The following is a 20180-nucleotide window of genomic DNA, read 5'->3' as shown; positions in this document are numbered from 1 at the left end:
CTAGGCAAGTCAGTTCAGAATAAATTCTTGTTTACAATGACGGCCTACACCGGCCAAACCCGGACTATATTTTTTTTGAACTGACTTGCCTAGTTAAAGAAAGGTTAAATAAAATAAAATAAATAGATTGTGCGCCACTCTATGGGACTCCCAATCACGGACAGTTGTGATAAAGCCTGGATTCCAACCAGGGTGTCTTTATTGATGGCTCTAGCACTGAGATGCTAGGCCTTGGAGCCCGAGTGGCATCGTGATACTTGGCCTGGTATCGTATCGTTTGTAAAATGTTGGTATCGTGACGAGCCTACAGCAAAGGGGGGACCAACTCCAAGTTAATGCCCATGATTTTGGAATGAGATGTTCAACAAGCAGGTGTCCACATACTTTTGGTCATGTAGTGTATCTCTATTCGAGGGAACCTATTCGACTGTATTCATTCAATACATTCTGGCCAATGGCTACTCCTGTTAATACTGTGTTGTGTGTTGGCCTTTTGTATTACCCATATAGCATTTTTTTTAACATCCGTTTATCAATGAGACTACAAAAATATTTTGATTTTTCTCACTCCTATTTCAGCCAAAGCTAAAATTTGGGACGGTACATAATGTCTCTCTGTGTCCTTTTAGATTGTCTTCTTAGAATGTCCTCTTAGAATGTCTCAGAATGACATTGAAAGGTTCTTGGCTGACAGGATGGTTACTGGACTGGAAGGAAACTTCCTGGATTAATGTATCTCACTGTGGCGTAATCATGGAGATTGATTGTAAGGCATTCAAATATTTCAAGGATGCCCCAAATCCATTTCTCTCCAGCTCAAACTATATGCTTCTCTACCATTCATTCTGCTTATCAGTAGGACATGCACAAAGTCTAATATAACTGACCATAAAGCGAATCCACCGAAAGAGATTCAATGAAATAGTGATCAGTATGAGAGCTCAGTAGGTCTTGGTATGGCAACTCAGTACCTCGTCCCACCCAGTGTTTTTAACCCTAAACAGAAGGGCACAGGCCTGTGTTTGGGGCACAACAGTGCACCTAGACGCACCACACACGTTCTGCACACGGGATCTCCATCGTCCTATAGTGTGTTTAAGGTGACAACAAAAAGGAGTGGCTATTCCTCAAGGTAAAAGGAAAGAGAAAAGACCAAGTGTGTGAAGTCAGCAGGACGACCTGAGCTACCCAGCAGACATACCCGGACCCCTTGCCAAGACAGACCTCGTTCTCAGGTAAGAAGAGGTTTCACTGGCTTTCCCAGGCCCTGTTTTACAACCATCTGTGTGGTTATGATCACTTACACATCCATGTTGCTATAACACCATTAGGTTCTGAAGATTGTATGGATGTAATGGTGATTTTTGTATATATTTGGACGGTCAATATAAATTCACTTTGTAAAGTCAATATATTCTTAGTAGGTTGAGCTAGGTTGGTGTGTTCCCTGCGAAAGGCAGTTGTCAGGTAGTAAATATATTGATAGGTATCCTTGACCTTGAGGGATGACATGCTGATCAGCATGGTGACCTTCACTACTATTAGTCTGCAACAGGGAAAATGGCATTCTGGGCATATTGGAATATGATAATACAATGCAATCGGAAATATTCTGTTTCCCTCTATAAGTTCAAATGTATGTGTTATGTTTCAGTGTATGAATGCTCTAAGTGAATGCTCTAAGTTAATGCTCTGATGTGAACTATACACAATATAGTATTTCGATGTAGGACTAATTCCCATCATTGTCAGTTGGAGTTGAGAGATAGAGTCATCTACGACCACATCTTACTGTGTATGAGGGCATTAGAAAACTAGAAAACTCATTCTAAAAAATCTAATAGGAAAAGTTGGATTACTAGCATTGACCTGGTCTTCAAATGGTGGAATTGTCCATTGTAAAACAAACTCGTTTTTACCAGAATGAAGGAGATAGGTGTCGTATTTCTATATTTCCAAAACATTGCAGTGTAAACCCCAGTGAGCGACCAAGGTCGAGCCAAGGGTGTCCTGAGGCCTGTGGCGTCCGCCCCACATTTCCTCCCTCAGCTGTTTTCTGTCCAAACACCCACAATGCCCTCCTGCTGCGTCCCGGTGTCTGTCTCACACCACAAGGACATTTTACCCCTTTATCCTCACTGTGTTTGGGAACAAGGATGGGACTGTGCAGGAGGGCAACATAGACACAATGGTTTTAATGACATTAGTTCATTATTGATCATACAAGTATAATCATACAGTATTATCCCTCTTCAGCTAGGAATAACAAGGGTTAATTCAAGATGGTGTTAAATTCTAGGAATGACCCCAATGGTCAAATCAAATCTTATTTGTCACATGCGTCGATTACAACAGGTGAAATGAAATTACAGTGAAATGCTTACTTACAAGCCCTTAACCAATAATGCAGTTTTAAGAAAAATACCTAAAAAAGTAACAAATAAAAGTAACAAATAATTAAAGAGCAGCAGTAAAACAACAATAGCGAGGCTGTATACAGGGTGTACTGGTACAGAGTTAATGTGCGGGGGCACCGGTTAGTCAAGGTAATTGAGGTAATAGTTACATTTAGGTAGAGTTATTAAAGTGACTGTGCATAGATAATAACAGAGAGTAGTAGCAACATAAAATAGGGGCGGTGAGGGGCAATGCAAATAGTCTGGGTAGCCATTTGATTAGATGTTCAGGAGTCTTATGGCTTGGGGGTAGAAGCTGTTTAGAAGCCTCTTGGACCTAGACTTGTGAGACGTTATGCTGTTATAATAGATGCCTTTTCTCGTCTTGCTCCCAGTCAGGTTGTGTGCAAGATGGGCCAATTCTCAGTTCTGGTTTTGCTGACAGGTAAATCAGACATTTTCATGATAAAGATGTATGGGGTAATGCAACAGATGAATTCTGCAAAATAAAATCATATTTATGAAAGATTTTATGGACATTAGAATGGAAAGCTACAGTGGGAACCACAAATCAGTGATACAACAGACTGCTTAGCCTTAGAAGAATGTTGCAGGATTGTTTTAATGCACTTGACATTGACCTTTTGTGTCCTTACAGGAAATGACAGTTGACCTTGACCCTTAACATGATCAAAACTACATATAAACTTAGATCCATCCACCAAATGACAAATGTTTTAAAAACGTTTCTTCTTGTTCTCTCCTAGTTCTCTGTGCATTCTTCGAGGAAACTGAAGCAAGTAAGACACATCTGATTTAGTGTTGTCTCCAGTTGTCTGACGGGTTGCGCTTTGTCAGACTCATCTGTTTTTCATGAGGTTCTTGTTTTCATGTGACTGTGAATGAGAACTAACTATTGTCAGCAGATTTGATCACTGTCACTTAAACCAGAGTCACACACTGTGCAGGCAGTCAGAGCAACATGTGTTTTATTTGCTTGAGGTTCATTTTCTGTTCTCCCTTTCTCTCCCCCCTCTGCAGATCCATTTGTTTACAGTAAGTAGCTCATTCCTCTACACTCGTTCAAATGGAACTGATAAATCACCACCACCAAACAAAATGAACATAGTGGTATGTAAGTGACCATATTCTTATTGGATATGAAATGACATGAGCACATCAGAAATATGCTTCTGACGTTGGATGAATCATTGCAGCTGTGTGATTCTTAGCTGTTGAATGTTGAATTTCCCAGACTATGAGAGACTACGAATTGGAGGCCTGATCATTGCAGGCTTGCTTGTAGCAGGTGGATTGTTTGTCCTACTTAGTAAGTACACATAGTCCAATTACTAATGAGTTCTTACATTATGAATGTAACTCAAGAGGATAGGCCCAGACTTTGTCAGTGTTTGTCGTAACATCTCGTTATTCTCTCTTCAGATCCCAAATGCACTAGAAAGAACAAGTAAGAGCCTATTTTATATCCATGTGTTTATAAACCCTTTACTAGGCCTACATAAATGTTTCGCAAATAATGTATACTGTAAAAGAAATGTCCTTTCATATGATTGTTACATTGTACTGTTGTACTGTGTGTGTAAACATTTTTTTTAATCTTGTTTCAATCTCCATGTTTTATTTTCTTTCTCCAACAACAAAAGAAAATCTGAAGATGACACAAGTGAACTCTAAGCGTCTCTAAAGGATGGAATCTGACTAACTGGTCGCTGTTGTTCTAATGATGAAGATTCGGGGGTGGGAATGGGGCAGGGCTCTGGCCATGACAATGTAATGACACCTGAATGGATGTGAGAGCGGATGGAGGGTGGGTGGACCACAATACATCTATTTATTGTTTTGCTTCTTTATTGGCTCAAATATATGAGTTTATTTTCAGGTGTTTTACGGTGGTAGTGAGATGTATGATCGAACAACTGAAATACATTTAATTTAGCTATAGGCCCTAGGCATTATGGTCAAACAGAGTTGTATTGAGCTAAAACGATTAGCCTTCAATTGTTTGTGCAAATTCTTATTAATGAAAAGCCAAATAAATACCATTGAACACCATTGTTAGAAGTAAACAACATGCAAAACTGTTTGTATTCAGAGATGTGCACTGTGCATGCTCTCAATATAGAATATGTAACCAAAACAGGTACTGTACACAACTATTTTGAATATATTGATGTGATAATGTTCGATTTGGTACCTTCCATATCACAGATTTTACATGTTGTTGCTATATGTGTTATAGCAACAACAGGTCATTGAAAGCAACCAATGACAAACAAATAATAAAATCCTCCTCCTCTCCAACGCCTGCAACTTCAATTTAAACTCAGCCTATTTTCAAGCTGAGCAAACCTGTTGAGCGTCAGTGAAAAAGGGTGTTGGCGTCTGTCTGACTCAACTCAAGAGTACGTTCGTCTATTGTGTGTCGCTCTATGCCCGACATTTCCTGTTTTTTCCCCCTACACACATCTCCATTTGGGTTTAACGCGTGTCGGAGGTAAGTTTGAATTTTCTAACAATTCGAGTTCGAGTGAATGCTCAGCTGTAGTTTCATCAAAAGTATGAGTATGTTAACCGTTATGTATTCTATTAATTTCAAGACAACAATAGGCGAATCTTGTTTCAAGTAATTTCGAAAATGTTTGCTTAGCGCATCTTTGACCAAGACAAACTTATCACTCTATATGTTCTAGTAGTAGTAGCCTATCCGTAGTAAGAAGGAATATCCTTTTCTTTATAGGCATATCCTTTTCTTTCCTGGCAAGAGTTGTTCAGATTTGGGAAAAAGTTGAGTAGCCTAACTAAAATACTCCAAAGGGTACAATCTTTATTAGGCTATTAAGTATGTTTATAGAACAGAGATCGAACCTGCATGTAATGTAGTTTCAGTTTGTAGCCTAGAGTATAGGCCTATGCGAGACAGACAGAACGAGCGCATATGAGCTAGAGCCATGTGCCAGTATTATAAATATTAATGTTTCTGCATCACGCAGACGTATTTGTTAACCTGCTTTTATGAATTCAGTTATTTACTCGGGTTGTTCTACAACAGTGTTCTGGATGTTGTTTGTAATATCCAAACAAAAAGTCCATAACCTATAGGCCTAAAGCAACATTTTGATCATCGGCAACTTTTATTCTCCTTTCTATTCCGTTTAGCACTGGTGTCCAGGCAGTCTTCTAAAAGAGGGTGGTCCAGCCATGCTTTGATGGGTGGAGGGGTGGCCAGGCTTAATGATGCTATACTAATGTTACATGTCCTCTCCCATTAGCAAATATATATTTTTTACTGGATCAGAATATTCAGTATTTGATCAAATTAATGTCGCAAGATAATACGTTTGGGACTGGTAGGCTAGTTGGTGTGCTGTCCTTTTGTAATGGAAAATGCATCAGTGTACATGCCGCTGTGTGTGGGGAATTACATTTGAATGACCAATTCTGTTCAACAGCTTGGTGGTACCCTTCACACATTATTGTGCCAACCCAAACCATAGGCTACCGTGCTGGCTTGGATATTTTATTTGCACATGGTCCTTTTCAGCATGGCTCCTGCAACTATGGTGATGCGTAACCATGCCAACACAGTACAACATGGCTCAGTTATGTTCTGCTCACTAGTGTGACATGGGTAAGCTAATAGACATTTTGAAATGGAATGAATGATTGATTAGTGGACAGACATGTTATTATGAAATTGCTGTTCTATTCCAAGTCTCCTGTAGGCTATGCTTATGGGTCAGTGATAACAGGGATTTGGGATTCTGGTACAGTGCTAACAGCTCAGCTGATAAGAAGCCTGATAAAGCTGTTATCCTGGACTGATCTTTATTCACTGTGGTTACTCCAGCACAGGGCTGTTGCTAAGGTGATTGATACTGACAGACGGACTTAAAACGGACATATAAATGTTATCTCACACGCAAAAGCTAAACGTGTTCTACTGCCTTCAGTGGGTCGCCTACTGCTGGCTCTAATCATTCACAATGTTTGCCTAGACCTCAAATACGGATGAGCAACGTTCAAAAGTGAGGACCTCGGAGAGACTGCCTCATTAAAAATGAGAGATTCAGTGTGATCACAGAGTGTGATGCTTATTTATTCTGTGAGACATTACAAAACACAAGAGATGATAGGTAAGCCATGGTTCTATTTTTCCTCACTTTAAGGCTCATTTGACTCAGATTCAGATAATTAGGGTTCATCACACATTCACCATAGCAACACCATCACTCTTTACTTCAGATATATGAAAAGCTTATTTCAAGGCCTCACTGCCTCAGAAGCACAGCAAAGCAACAGCAAGGTCTTTCCCTTGAAGGGAAGGCCGCATGGCTTCTTTAACCAGTGGAATTGCTGTTGCTGCTATTGTTGACCTTGTGGCAGTGGGTAGGAGGGATGAGTCATGGCAATAGTATGCCACATCCCCCCTCTCCATTGAGCAGCCAGAGGAACACATTGCCCTGCTTTGCTCCTGCAGCTACTTCTTCATCAGACACTAACAACAAGGAGTGGCTTCAATAGCCATCTATGGCTGACTAACAGAAATACAACACTGTATGAGCAAATATCGACTACAGTTTACCCAGCTAACTTAAAACGTTCACGGAAATGTCTGGTACTCGTTTCTGTCTGGTTCGGTTTTGGTTGAGACAGCGTGGAAGAATGGACCCATAACATTTTTTATCAACAATTCTGTCAGCATGAAAGAAATAGGTTAAATATCAGATGATCTTTATTCCAGATGTAATATGAATACATAAATGCAATACTGTATTGCTCTATCACAGTCCCTTACCACATTAGAATGGTTTCCCAGTGTGTGTGTGTTCCTATTATACCTCAAAGGGTGCTGCCTATTCTCAGCGGCATGTTTTGTTCCTAAATTAGCTGTACGCTAGATTCCTGTGTCCAGGCACCACATCCTTTATGAGCCAGCCCATGGCCAGATCCCAGATCCTCTCTATGGGGGAGCAAAGAGTGAACCTGTATGAGTATGGAGAGGTGCCTGGGTCATAGTGGGAGTTGTACACACATAGACAAACAGACATACACATCTAGACTCACACACACACACACACACACACACACACACACACACACACACACACACACACACACACACACACACACACACACACACACACAGCTGTCATTGAAGCTTTGCTCCTCATCCTGACAATCTTTCAGTGGTATTTTTATATTTATTTAACTAGGCAAGTCAGTTAAGAACAAATTCTTATTTACAATGAGGGCCTACCCCAGCCAAACCCTAACCCGGATGATGCTGGGCCAATTGTGCGCCACCCTATGGGAATCCCAATCACGGCCGGTTGTGATACAGCCTGGAATCGAACCAGGGTCTGTAATGACGCCTCTAGCACTGAGATGCAGTGCCTTAGACCGCTGCACCACTCGGGAGCCCGTATTGTGTGATTTGAAAAGACAAACTTGCCTGTTCCGAGGCCTCATGGAACTCTTAGATTAGTCATATGGCAGTGGACACTGCTGTTACTCAAACCTTTACCCAACTGGCATTACGTCTCTCTGCCTCTGTAGTGGGGGAAACTTGATCTCCAGTCCTTGGTCTCCAATCCTCCTCATGTTGGTAGGCAGAGTGAATAGAGGGAGAAGAGAGTAATAGAAGAGACTTCACAAACACAAAGAAAACCAAAAAATCCTAGATTTGATCCATTTCACAAGTACCTTTATAAGTAACTTTACACAAGTAATTTCCCCCTTATGTGATTATTCTTACTCCTAATAAACGTAGCTAGTCCTAGGACGACCTTTTGAATAATTTGTTATAAAACCACACATTACAGAAGGGAGAATCTCATTTGAAAGCTTCCAGTGATCCACCATTACAATGAGAACTACAACATGGTAATGTGTTTACCTTATAAATGAATGGCCTTTTCAGGCAGGGCCAGGAGTCTATGAGTAGCTGCATCGTTAGCTCCTTTTATCCCTGTGGGTGATTTGAAGAAAAATGACCACAGGTTCTTTGAAGCCCTCAGATCTAACGTTTTAGGCATCTAGGCTTCCTCAGAAATAACTGTGAATTCAGGCTGTACCAATGTGACAGACATTCTGGAATATATCTCCTGGGATTCTTAATGATACTGCAGATGGCGGGATCTGGACCCGCTGTAGAGTAATGGGTGTGTCGTGACTGACTGAGATGGCCAGATGGAATGACAGGGAGTTAGGAAAAAAGAAAGGGAGTGAGTGTGAATAAGGGAGTAAGCACAGGTGTAGTGAGTGAATGTGGGGGGGACTGGTGTGGGTGGGTACTCATCGTAAGTTTAGACAAGACCCTATTGAGAATGAGCAGGTTAGTGAGTGAAGTGGGATAAGGAGGGCAGTTCAAGGCGAAGAGAGAGGGGTGAACCGAGTCGTACTGTTACCACACAAACGGACGATTCTTCCTTTGCTTCAGGCATTCAGTGGCAGGGAGGCCAGCGTGACCCATGTTAGAACACTAATCCCATTATGACCAGGCCTGGTCTCCAGGGTGAATCTGCCTGGTGGGGAACTGAGGGGATGGCTAAGCACGATCCGCAGCGCTGCCTAGAATTGTCTTGAACAGACAACCAACAACCCTAAACGTTGCTACATGAATCTCACAAGGTCGGCCGCCTCCACCCTTTGCTAACATTTACTCTGTAATATGATTCCCAACTTGAAAACGTGGAAAGAAAGAACCCCGGGAGAGTCTACCTCTCTCTCTCCCTGTATTGAATCGTAAACCATCCACGACCGATTTTTGGAGGGCTTCCCGCTTCTTGCATTCCCTCTCCCTCACCAACATTGCTGGGGAGAGGGAGGGTGCGCATGGAAAGAAACCAGGGAGGGATTTTTCCCCTGCTTGCTGCCAAATGCTAAATAGTATGAGTCGCCATACACTGCTATAAGATAGAGGGAGGATCTCTGTTTTAGCTGTGTGTTATCGTAAAAGCTGTAGTGTTGTTATATGAGCTGTAGTGTTGTTGTAGGAGCTGTAGTGTTGTTATAGGAGCTGTAGTGTTGTTATAGGAGCTGTAGTGTTGTTATAGGATCTGTAGTGTTGTTATAAAAGCTGTAGTGTTGTTATAGGAGCTGTAGTGTTGTTATAGGAGCTGTAGTGTTGTTATGGGAGCTGTAGTGTTGTTATGGGAGCTGTAGTGTTGTTATAGGAGCTGTAGTGTTGTTATATGAGCTGTAGTGTTGTTATAAAAGCTGTAGTGTTGTTATAGGAGCTGTAGTGTTGTTATAGGAGCTGTAGTGTTGTTATAGGAGCTGTAGTGTTGTTATAGGATCTGTAGTGTTGTTATATGAGCTGTAGTGTTGTTATAAAAGCTGTAGTGTTGTTATAGGAGCTGTAGTGTTGTTATAGGAGCTGTAGTGTTGTTATAGGAGCTGTAGTGTTGTTATAGGATCTGTAGTGTTGTTATATGAGCTGTAGTGTTGTTATAAAAGCTGTAGTGTTGTTATAGGAGCTGTAGTGTTGTTATAGGAGCTGTAGTGTTGTTATGGGAGCTGTAGTGTTGTTATATGAGCTGTAGTGTTGTTATAGGAGCTGTAGTGTTGTTATAGGATCTGTAGTGTTGTTATAGGAGCTGTAGTATTGTTAAAGGATCTGTAGTGTTATATGAGCTGTAGTGTTGTTATAAAAGCTGTAGTGTTGTTATATGAGCTGTAGTGTTGTTATAGGAGCTGTAGTGTTGTTATATGAGCTGTAGTGTTGTTATATGAGCTGTAGTGTTGTTATAGGAGCTGTAGTGTTGTTATGGGAGCTGTAGTGTTATAGGAGCTGTAGTGTTGTTATATGAGCTGTAGTGTTGTTATATGAGCTGTAGTGTTGTTATAGGAGCTGTAGTGTTGTTAAAGGATCTGTAGTGTTATAAAAGCTGTAGTGTTGTTATATGAGCTGTAGTGTTGTTATAGGATCTGTAGTGTTGTTATAGGAGCTGTAGTGTTGTTATAAAAGCTGTAGTGTTGTTATATGAGCTGTAGTGTTGTTATAAAAGCTGTAGTGTTGTTATATGAGCTGTAGTGTTGTTATAGGAGCTGTAGTGTTATGGGAGCTGTAGTGTTATATGAGCTGTAGTGTTGTTATAAAAGCTGTAGTGTTGTTATATGAGCTGTAGTGTTGTTATAAAAGCTGTAGTGTTGTTATATGAGCTGTAGTGTTGTTATAGGAGCTGTAGTGTTGTTATAGGATCTGTAGTGTTGTTATAGGAGCTGTAGTGTTATAGGAGCTGTAGTGTTGTTATATGAGCTGTAGTGTTGTTATAGGAGCTGTAGTATTGTTAAAGGATCTGTAGTGTTATAAAAGCTGTAGTGTTGTTATATGAGCTGTAGTGTTGTTATAAAAGCTGTAGTGTTGTTATATGAGCTGTAGTGTTGTTATAGGAGCTGTAGTGTTGTTATAGGAGCTGTAGTGTTGTTATAGGAGCTGTAGTGTTGTTATGGGAGCTGTAGTGTTGTTATAAAAGCTGTAGTGTTGTTATATGAGCTGTAGTGTTGTTATAGGATCTGTAGTGTTGTTACAGGAGCTGTAGTTTTGTTATAGGAGTTATAGTGTTGCTATAGGAGTTATAGTGTTGTTATAGGAGCTGTAGTGTTGTTATACAAGCTGTAGTGTTATACAAGCTGTAGGGTTGTAGGGTCCCATAACAACACTGTAGGAGCTGTAGTGTTGTTATGGGATGTCCTGTGTTGTTATAGGAACTGGGCATGACAGTTGTTATATAAGCTGTAGTATTGTTATAGGATATGTAGTGTTGTTACAGAAGCTGTAGTGTTGTTATAGCATCTGTAGTGTAGTTATGGGAGCTGTAGTGTTGTTATAGGATATGTAGTGTTGTTATAGGAGTTGTAGTGTTGTTATAGGAGCTGTAGTGTTGTTATAGCATCTGTAGTGTAGTTATGGGAGCTGTAGTGTTATAGGAGCTGTAGTGTTGTTATAGGAGCTGTAGTGTTGTTACAGAAGCTGTAGTGTTGTTATAGGAGCTGTAGTGTAGTTATGGGAGCTGTAGTGTTGTTACAGAAGCTGTAGTGTTGTTATAGCATCTGTAGTGTAGTTATGGGAGCTGTAGTGTTGTTATAGCATCTGTAGTGTAGTTATGGGAGCTGTAGTGTTGTTATAGGAGCTGTAGTGTTGTTATAGGAGCTGTAGTGTTGTTATTGGAGCTGTAGTGTTGTTATAGGAGCTGTAGTGTTGTAATAGGAGCTGCCTTTTACAAAACTTTACCATGGTATACAATGAAAAAATTGTATTTGTAGTTTTTTCATTATACTACCATGGCAGGAAAATACCAAGTGACCAAAAACATAGTAATTTATGGTACTCACGTAATGTAACATTTACTACTCGCTATCCAATGACAAAGTGTAGGCCTATTACACTCTTAAACCCCTTTTAGCTCCTAGTGAAAAACCACAACACACATGGTCTAGTAGTGTAGTGTACCCTCTTAAACGTTGGAACCTGGATAGGATATAGTGAGAAAGAAAAAAGGGAGTCTTAATCCTTGAAGATTGTATCTGGTGCTTGTCCAGTATGTGGCTGGTGGCGTACACCACATGACGGAAAATAAATGTAGCCTTATCATGAGCAGAAACAAAAGGGGAGCGTGAGACAGTTGTGACATAAGGGATTTAGCTACCAAATCTCCTCGAGACTCCATTCCTGTCCAAATCAGTACCCAGCCCTTCCAGAAGCATCATGTTAGGCAGAGTATGATCAAAGAAGGCCAAACCTTGGAACTCTGTTCAAGCCCCAGCATGTTTGTTATGTGGTTCCCATTGTCTCTCTTTCCCTCATGGATACTTTAGAAACCTGAGGGTGGGTGGTTGTAACTGTGTGGTTGCTGATGGGTGAGGTGATTTCCTCTCTTTGTCTTTTATTCATAAGGTGTGATGGAAAATCACTGGAGTCTAGTTACTTTACGTTTTGGCGCTGGAGCCATGCTCAATAATCCAGCATTTTTTCCCTTGTGGATTTTCTACTCCTTTATGTCATTTGACAGTTATATGATTATAAAGACATTATAACCCAAAATATATATTGAACAAGGAATAGCTGAAACATAATTGGGTTTGAATGTTTGGCATGAGATGAAGCAAAGCACTCTGGGCAACATTCAAGATCACATGGTTTACGCTGCTCAGAAGCCATTTTGTACAAATCTAAATCAAATATGGGACTCCAGGGGAAAGCTAAACGTTGTGTCAGGTTTCTGTTGACATTGGAACTGGTGTGAGCCAGTTTTGGGCACTGTATGAGCTGCCATTAGCTTCCCGGGTTTGAAAAGGTATAATCAAGTCAAATAGGTAATGGGACAAGGGTAATTTAATTCTAACAAGTGGAGCCTTGATCAGACAATCAAGCGGGTACATTGTTTTTCTTCATTTTGAGCAGCAGAGCTCTTGCTTATGTGGGTGTGAAAAGGGCAGGGAGGTTGAGTGCCAATTTGCTAGGGTGCACTGCAGTCATAATGGTCAGCTACTTTATCATATAAAGTCAGCCTAATATTATATGATCATATTATTATGCCATTACTTTGTTTCACTCAATTGTTTATGTTCTGTCTTCTCCAGGTGAAAGAGAGTTTGAAGATGGCAAATATCTCTGCTTTGCTTTTATTGACATGTGAGTGGCAGGTCTTAAAGACCAATCATACACAGCTATTAATACCACTTCCTCCTTAGGTTTCCCCAAAGCTACCATCTCTGTTCATCTTGTTTTGCCCAGTCTTCACTCACAACTCTGGCTCAATATTCAGCACAGTAGATACTACTGTATGTTTTGAGTGAGAGAGAGAATATGTTTATGTAATGTTATGAAATACATAGGGTTATGGATATGAATAGTATACCAATCTAGAACTAAATAGAGGAAGGATAGATTCATTGACCTTTTCCAGTGCTATTCAAGGTGAAAGCCATTGAGAGACCACTAAAGTTACAAGTGCACTTGTCACAGGGACGGAAAGCTGACTTGTTTGGGACATTGTTGGGATGCCATGTTGTCAACGCATTATGCGGTGTGCTTACCATTGTGTCTCTTCTGTTAGCAGTTACGTCCCTTGTGTTCGCAGAGGAGCAGAAAGAAAGTATGTAACTGGCAATTGTTTATCATAATAGCGTTCCATAGTTTTATTACTCTAAATCTTTTGACATGCAATAATATGGTCTCCAGATAAATCATTGATTCATAAACTAAAGTAGGCTATTTGCCCATTTTGAGGTTGGGTGCATTCCAGTTCTTTGTATTATTTTTGAAGGTGTCTAGATGCTGTATAAACTGACCGTTGTCATGTTTTTCCCCCTACAGTGGAGGAGGAGGATCCATTTACCTTTGGTGAGCAGAGAGATACATCTTTTAGAACACTCAACAACTCTCAACATTCCTGGCTTACTGTGTATGATTAATGCTTTTTTCCTTTCACTCTATCTCTCCCATTCTTCTCTCTCCTGCACTCTCTCCTGCTCTCTCTCTTGCTCTCTCCTGCACTCTCTCCTGCTCTCTCCCCGGCTCTCTCTCGCTCTCTCTCTCTCTCTCTGTTCAGATTATCACAGGCTACGTGTTGGGGGGTTGATCCTGGCAGCAGTTCTCTGTCTGATCGGCATCACCATCCTCTTCAGTAAGACTCCATCACATAAACACATACATACTCACACACAATGACCCAGTCATAGCATGTATTTACACATGCTCATATTAACATAGGACACAGATTAACTTGTGACCCTTCTTCTTATAACAGGCGGACACTGCAGATGCAAGTTCAACCAGGACAAAAGGTAAATTATCTATCATATCAGTGCATGCTCAGTTCAGTCCAGATCAGGGCACACTCTTTGTGTGAAACTGTACGTTTCAGGTAGGTGTATGTGTGTGTGTTATGTAGCTACAGTGGGGGAAAAAAGTATTTGATCCCCTGCTGATTTTGTACGTTTGCCCACTGACAAAGAAAGGATCAGTCTATAATTTTAATGGTAGATTTATTTGAACAGTGAGAGACAGAAAAACAACAAAAATATCCAGAAAAACACATGCCAGAAATGTTATAAATTGATTTGCGTTTTAATGAGGGAAATAAGTATTTGACCCCTCTCAATCAGAAAGATTTTTGGCTCCCAGGTGTCTTTTATACAGGTAACGAGCTGAGATTAGGAGCACACTCTTAAAGGGAGTGCTCCTAACCGCAGCTTGTTACCTATAAAAAAGACACCTGTACACAGAAGCAATCAATCAATCAGATTCCAAACTCTCCACCATGGCCAAGACCAAAGAGCTCTCCAAGGATGTCAGGGACAAGATTGTAGACCTACATAAGGCTGGAATGGGCTACAAGACCATCGCCAAGCAGCTTGGTGAGAAGGTGACAACATTTGGTGCGATTATTCGCAAATGGAAGAAACACAAAAGAACTGTCAATATCCCTCGGCCTGGGGCTCCATGCAAGATCTCACCTCGTGGAGTTGCAATGATCATGAGAACGGTGAGGAATCAGCCCAGAACTACACGGGATGATCTTGTCAATGATCTCAAGGCAGCTGGGACCATAGTCACCAAGAAAACAATTGGTAACACACTACGCCGTGAAGGACTGAAATCCTGCAGCGCCCGCAAGGTCCCCCTGCTCAAGAATACATATACATGCCCGTCTGAAGTTTGCCAATGAACATCTGAATGACTCAGAGGACAACTGGTGAAAGTGTTGTGGTCAGATGAGACCAAAATGGAGCTCTTTGACATCAACTCAACTCGCCGTGTTTGGAGGAGGAGGAATGCTGCCTATGACCCCAAGAACACCATCTCCACCGTCAAACATGGAGGTGGAAACATTATGCTTTGGGGGTGTTTTTCTGCTAAGGGGACAGGACAACTTCACCGCATCAAAGGGACAATGGACGGGCCATGTACCGTCAAATCTTGGGTGAGAACCTCCTTCCCTCAGCCAGGGCATTGAAAATGGGTCGTGGATGGGTATTCCAGCATGACAATGACCCAAAACACACGGCCAAGGCAACAAAGGAGTGGCTCAAGAAGAAGCACATTAAGGTCCTGGAGTGGCCTAGCCAGTCTCCAGACCTTAATCCCATAGAAAATCTGTGGATTTCGTTCGAGTTGCCAAACGTCAGCCTTGAAACCTTAATGACTTGGAGAAGATTTGCAAAGAGGAGTGGGACAAAATCCCTCCTGAGATGTGTGCAAACCTGGTGGCCAACTACAAGAAACGTCTGACCTCTGTGATTGCCAACAAGGGTTTTGCCACCAAGTTCTAAGTCATGTTTTGCAGAGGGGTCAAATAGTTATTTCCCTCATTAAAATGTAAATCATTTTATAACATTTTTGACATGCGTTTTTCTGGATTTTTTTTTTGTTATTCTGTTTCTCACTGTTCAAATAAACCTACTATTAAAATGATAGACTGATAATTTCTTTGTAAGTGGGCAAACGTACAAAATCAGCAGGGGATCAAATACTTTTTTCCCCCCACTGTCGGTGTCGTAATGTATAGTGGAATGTAGTGTGAGTTGACACGCTGGTTTTCTCTCTGCAGGAGGAGGTCAGGAAGCAATGCCGCCCAGCCACTCAACGACCAAGGTCTGTTCCCCTGACCTCTCAATCTCCTCTCTGATTGGCCCACACTTTACACTGGATGATTCCTAGCCATCTGGATGCTTAAGTCTTGGCTAGGAATATAATGAACATATATTACTGACTGGCATGTTTGAGTGATCATTACAAAATATCCTCTTCAGGAAAAAGGATTAGAAATCCGTTAACCTATTCAGCGTCTCACAAAGACACGTAGTTGGAACCAAAAATGTCATATTTGGACTCATCAGACCAAAGGACAGATTTCCACCAGTCTAATGTCCATTGCTCATGTTTCTTGGCCCAAGCAATAGTATTTTTCTTATTGGTGTCCTTTAGTAGTGGTTTCTTTGCAGTAATTCGACCATGAAGGCCTGATTCACGCAGTCTCCTCTGAACATTTGATGTTGATGTTACTTGAACTCTGTGAAGCATTTATTTGGGCTGGAATTTCTGAGGCTGGTAATTCTAATGAACTTATGGGTCTTCCTTTCCTGTGGCGGTCCTCATGAGAGCCAGTTTCATCATAGCTCTTGATGGTTTTTGCGACTGCACTTGAAGAAACTTTCAAAGTTCTTGAAATGTTCCGTATTGACAGACACATACAAGCTCAGAGAGAGCGAGAGAGTAGCACAATCACCAGATGGTGCTGCATGGTTTTGACAAAATAGTATTGGTTGCACCTTCATCACTCAGTCACGTCATTGCCATTGTTATCAGTGTTCCACAGATGCCGGAGCCACATTGGTGTCCAAAAGTAGAACGGGGGCAAATGACTTTGAACGGGAGCTAATGACTGTTTTGCTCAGTGATGTAGTCGAGTCACTAAACCTTGAGTCCGAATCGAGTCCCCTGTGCTCGCTTCCGAGTCCAAGTCTGAGTCACCAATGGTCGAGTCACGAGTCCCTATGGCTGAAGTCCTAGTCCCAGTGCTCGAGTCCTAGTCCAAGTGCTCAAGTGAGTCACTGGGTCCACATTAACTCAAAATTAAGTAATTTACCCAGTCAAATATAGTGTAGTGGGAAGAGGAATTTGTCAATAAATTGTTTTCTATTCCTTTACCTTTCTTTCTGTGTCACCAAATGTCTGCATATACTGTAGGCTAATTGTAATGTTACCAGTGCCACGTTCAGTTGCAAAACGTTCTCGAATGTTGCAGATAGAAATTTCATGAATAGAGCCAACGTTATTCCTTATTCAACATGTCAGAGGCATGTTTGTTCTACATAGCATATTTCTATCTGAAAATTCCAAAATGTTGCCTTCTGCTGAATGCGCCCCAGATTGTCCATCAATGCATGACAGAAAGAAAAAACCGTAGCGCCGGGATTATGGGTCATATCTTTTGAACGATAAGGGCTAGAATCAAGCCGTTTCTCTGAGGTAAAAAGGGAGATTTGGCTTCGTTGGCTACAGAACCTGGCTATGAAATGCAGTGGGGAAAGTGGGAGACTACAAATTCAAAGACAGCCTACTTTTCTATACTCAAGGGAGAGAATAACATAGCTGTTGTTTTACTATTAAAACATAGCTAGACTGTTGTTTTACTATTAAAACATAGCTAGACTGTTGTTTTACTATTAAAACATAGCTAGACTGTTGTTTTACTATTAAAACATAGCTACACTGTTGTTTTACTATTAAAACATAGCTAGACTGTTGTTTTACTATTAAAACATAGCTAGACTGTTGTTTTACTATTAAAACATAGCTAGACTGTTGTTTTACTATTAAAACATAGCTAGACTGTTGTTTTACTATTAAAACATAGCTAGACTGTTGTTTTACTATTAAAACATAGCTACACTGTTGTTTTACTATTAAAACATAGCTAGACTGTTGTTTTACTATTAAAACATAGCTACACTGTTGTTTTACTATTAAAACATAGCTACACTGTTGTTTTACTATTAAATTCAACGCTGCTATTGTTTTTAATTTTGCAAAGCAGCTTGTGTTTCTTACCAGGCAAAGGGTAGCTAACTATAAGTGGTGGTGACTGGCTAGCTACGGGGAAGCAAGAGAGTCGCCTGTAGGGTTGAGCGCTATCCAGATTTTCATATCGTCAATCCGTCCTTCTTTCATCCCGGGATTTACGGTATTACCGGCTTAGTAAACAAGGGGCCATTAAAACGCAACAACAACAAAAAATACACAAGTAATAGTAATTTCCATGGAGGTTGATATGCTAGATATGCTAATGAGTGCAAGCAAAAATAAACTAAAAGCAAAGACAGGCAACCCAGTTCATGAATTTATACATATATAGGTAGTAGCTACTGAATGTCCTTTTTGGTGAGTTTGGACATTTACAAGCAAATGTCAACAAGAGAAATTGTGCAAATGAATTCAGTTTTGCCACTTTCTCAAGAGCAGCATATGTACACGCTGTGTCTGTGTGGAGTCGTTAGGGCAACGGCCTGTCTGCCTGCTTTGCTCAGAGAAAAGGGCAGAGGAGCAGACTGAGGCTGCTGAGAACAGAGAGGAGAACACATGCAAGGAAATCAAGATAGCAGTGACAGCTGTATAGATAACTCATCCAAAGCGCTTTGACTTCTCAAACACAGTAGAAAGCTAGCACTATATGATGCCCCGTCTCCTTGTTAATTCAGCCAGTTACTTAGCTAACTAGCAAGTTAAACCAAATACACAGCTGGACTCACCTGCTCCCGCTTTCTCCCGTTGTGCTATTTACAAACAAACACGTGACTGGCTCATCTGTTCTGGTGGACTACGGTAAGCTTCATAATGTAAAATAATATGACACGTGAAATGAAGAACGCGATCTGCTTTATCTCCTAATGTATTTCACAAGTTGACTGCAGGTATTTACTTAAAAAGTAGCTACAAATATTACAATTCATTGAAAAACTTGTTTAGGCAGAGCCGGAGCGGAGCATGTCCGCTTATCTGCCCACACTCATCGCTTGCTCCCCTGTAGCTCACCAGCTGATGTAGGCTGGGTGTGGCACATCCTTCCCACTGCTGAACAGAACTGCACTGTGCATCTGTGCTGCTAATATTAATTGTGCTTATCATCAAAAAAACTCTTAATCTCTCAAAAAACTCTTGTCCAGTCCAGAACTATAGCCATGGCTGTCACTGTTTTGCCTGTGATCTGGGGACATGGAGGACATGATCATTATGGCTGCCCAACAGAAAGCTGTATGTCGGTGTTATCTCACATGGCTTGGTAATGAATGGCTTTTAATGATTACAGATATAAAGTCATCTTTCTTTCTGTCCACAGCTCGGGCCAGTGAGTGCTAGGAACCAAACGCCCACCTAGCAGCAGGTCAAATCGACTTCATGGTTCTGCATCAATCAAGAGATAAAAATTGATGGGTGGAGTTGGCCTGTTTTCTGTCAAATGGAGGTTGTTTTTTTAGAGAGTGGTGCTGTCTTCCCAAGAGGGAGGTGGTACTGTGCCATTGGAGATCAGAGGTGTGCTGCTTTTACCTGTCTTGCTGTTCTCCCTTCCGCCCATTACTCCTGTTTCTGCTCCGCCCAATACTCACACTGTAACTCGCCACCAGCGAGCACACACAGACAGACAAAGCAGGACACAATTTTCCCCCATGTTCTTTGTATTTAAACAGATAACCAAAAGATGCTGTGTGTCGACTCACTCATTATTTCATTGCAATGTTTTTTACCTTTAGTGACTCCACCTGTATGTGGAAAATATGCGGTAGATTTGACTGTTTGTGTGTGTTTTGAATTGCCATACTGTCCCCTAATAATCTTACATGCATATACATTACTGTAAAATAGGTACCGGTAGCCATAAACTATTATAATGTCAATAACTATTCACACACCTTTATCTTGATTATTCCTATATTAACTTTTTAGTTGAATGTAGAAAAGTGCACTGGTCTATGCAGTAGAATCTGTTGTATGATAAATGCAATGTTTTTTTAATAGTACAGAATGTTAAAATTATTTCAATAAGAGGATGATATAGTTTTGATTGAGAGTGTTTTTTCCACCAAAACAACATTAATGTTATTTTAGTTTGTTAGATACCACACAAACAATTACAGTCCCTGAAGAGGGTTTTCTCCCCAATTGGCTTATAGTGAGTCACGGTCTACATTGAGATGTTTCTTGGCAAATGAGTAGATGGTGTCTATGTTTGTAATTCAAATTAAAAGAGTTACCTTTTA

At 40.8% G+C, this 20180-nt stretch overlaps 2 protein-coding genes across 4 annotated transcripts; both read left to right on the top strand.

Annotated features, from left to right (window-relative positions):
• Positions 1 to 1162: 1162 nt before the first annotated feature.
• On the top strand, positions 1163 to 4600 carry fxyd11 (FXYD domain containing ion transport regulator 11). The gene is given in 7 exon segments (NM_001123729.1): positions 1163 to 1235; positions 2792 to 2841; positions 3164 to 3196; positions 3438 to 3452; positions 3652 to 3726; positions 3840 to 3864; positions 4061 to 4600. Coding segments are annotated over 6 exon segments (213 nt in total). The 5' UTR covers positions 1163 to 1235; positions 2792 to 2807; the 3' UTR covers positions 4092 to 4600.
• Positions 4601 to 4817: 217 nt separating this feature from the next.
• Positions 4818 to 20180, top strand: fxyd9b (FXYD domain containing ion transport regulator 9b). 3 transcript variants are annotated; one of them, NM_001123726.1, is given in 8 exon segments: positions 4818 to 4911; positions 13002 to 13053; positions 13481 to 13516; positions 13738 to 13764; positions 13973 to 14047; positions 14171 to 14207; positions 15974 to 16017; positions 19262 to 19758. In NM_001123726.1, coding segments are annotated over 7 exon segments (273 nt in total). In that variant the 5' UTR covers positions 4818 to 4911; positions 13002 to 13019; the 3' UTR covers positions 19282 to 19758.

This window comes from Salmo salar, chromosome ssa05 (assembly GCF_905237065.1).
Source record: "Salmo salar chromosome ssa05, Ssal_v3.1, whole genome shotgun sequence".
Classification (NCBI taxonomy): domain Eukaryota; kingdom Metazoa; phylum Chordata; class Actinopteri; order Salmoniformes; family Salmonidae; genus Salmo; species Salmo salar.
This window is presented reverse-complemented; position numbering and strand designations above follow the sequence as displayed.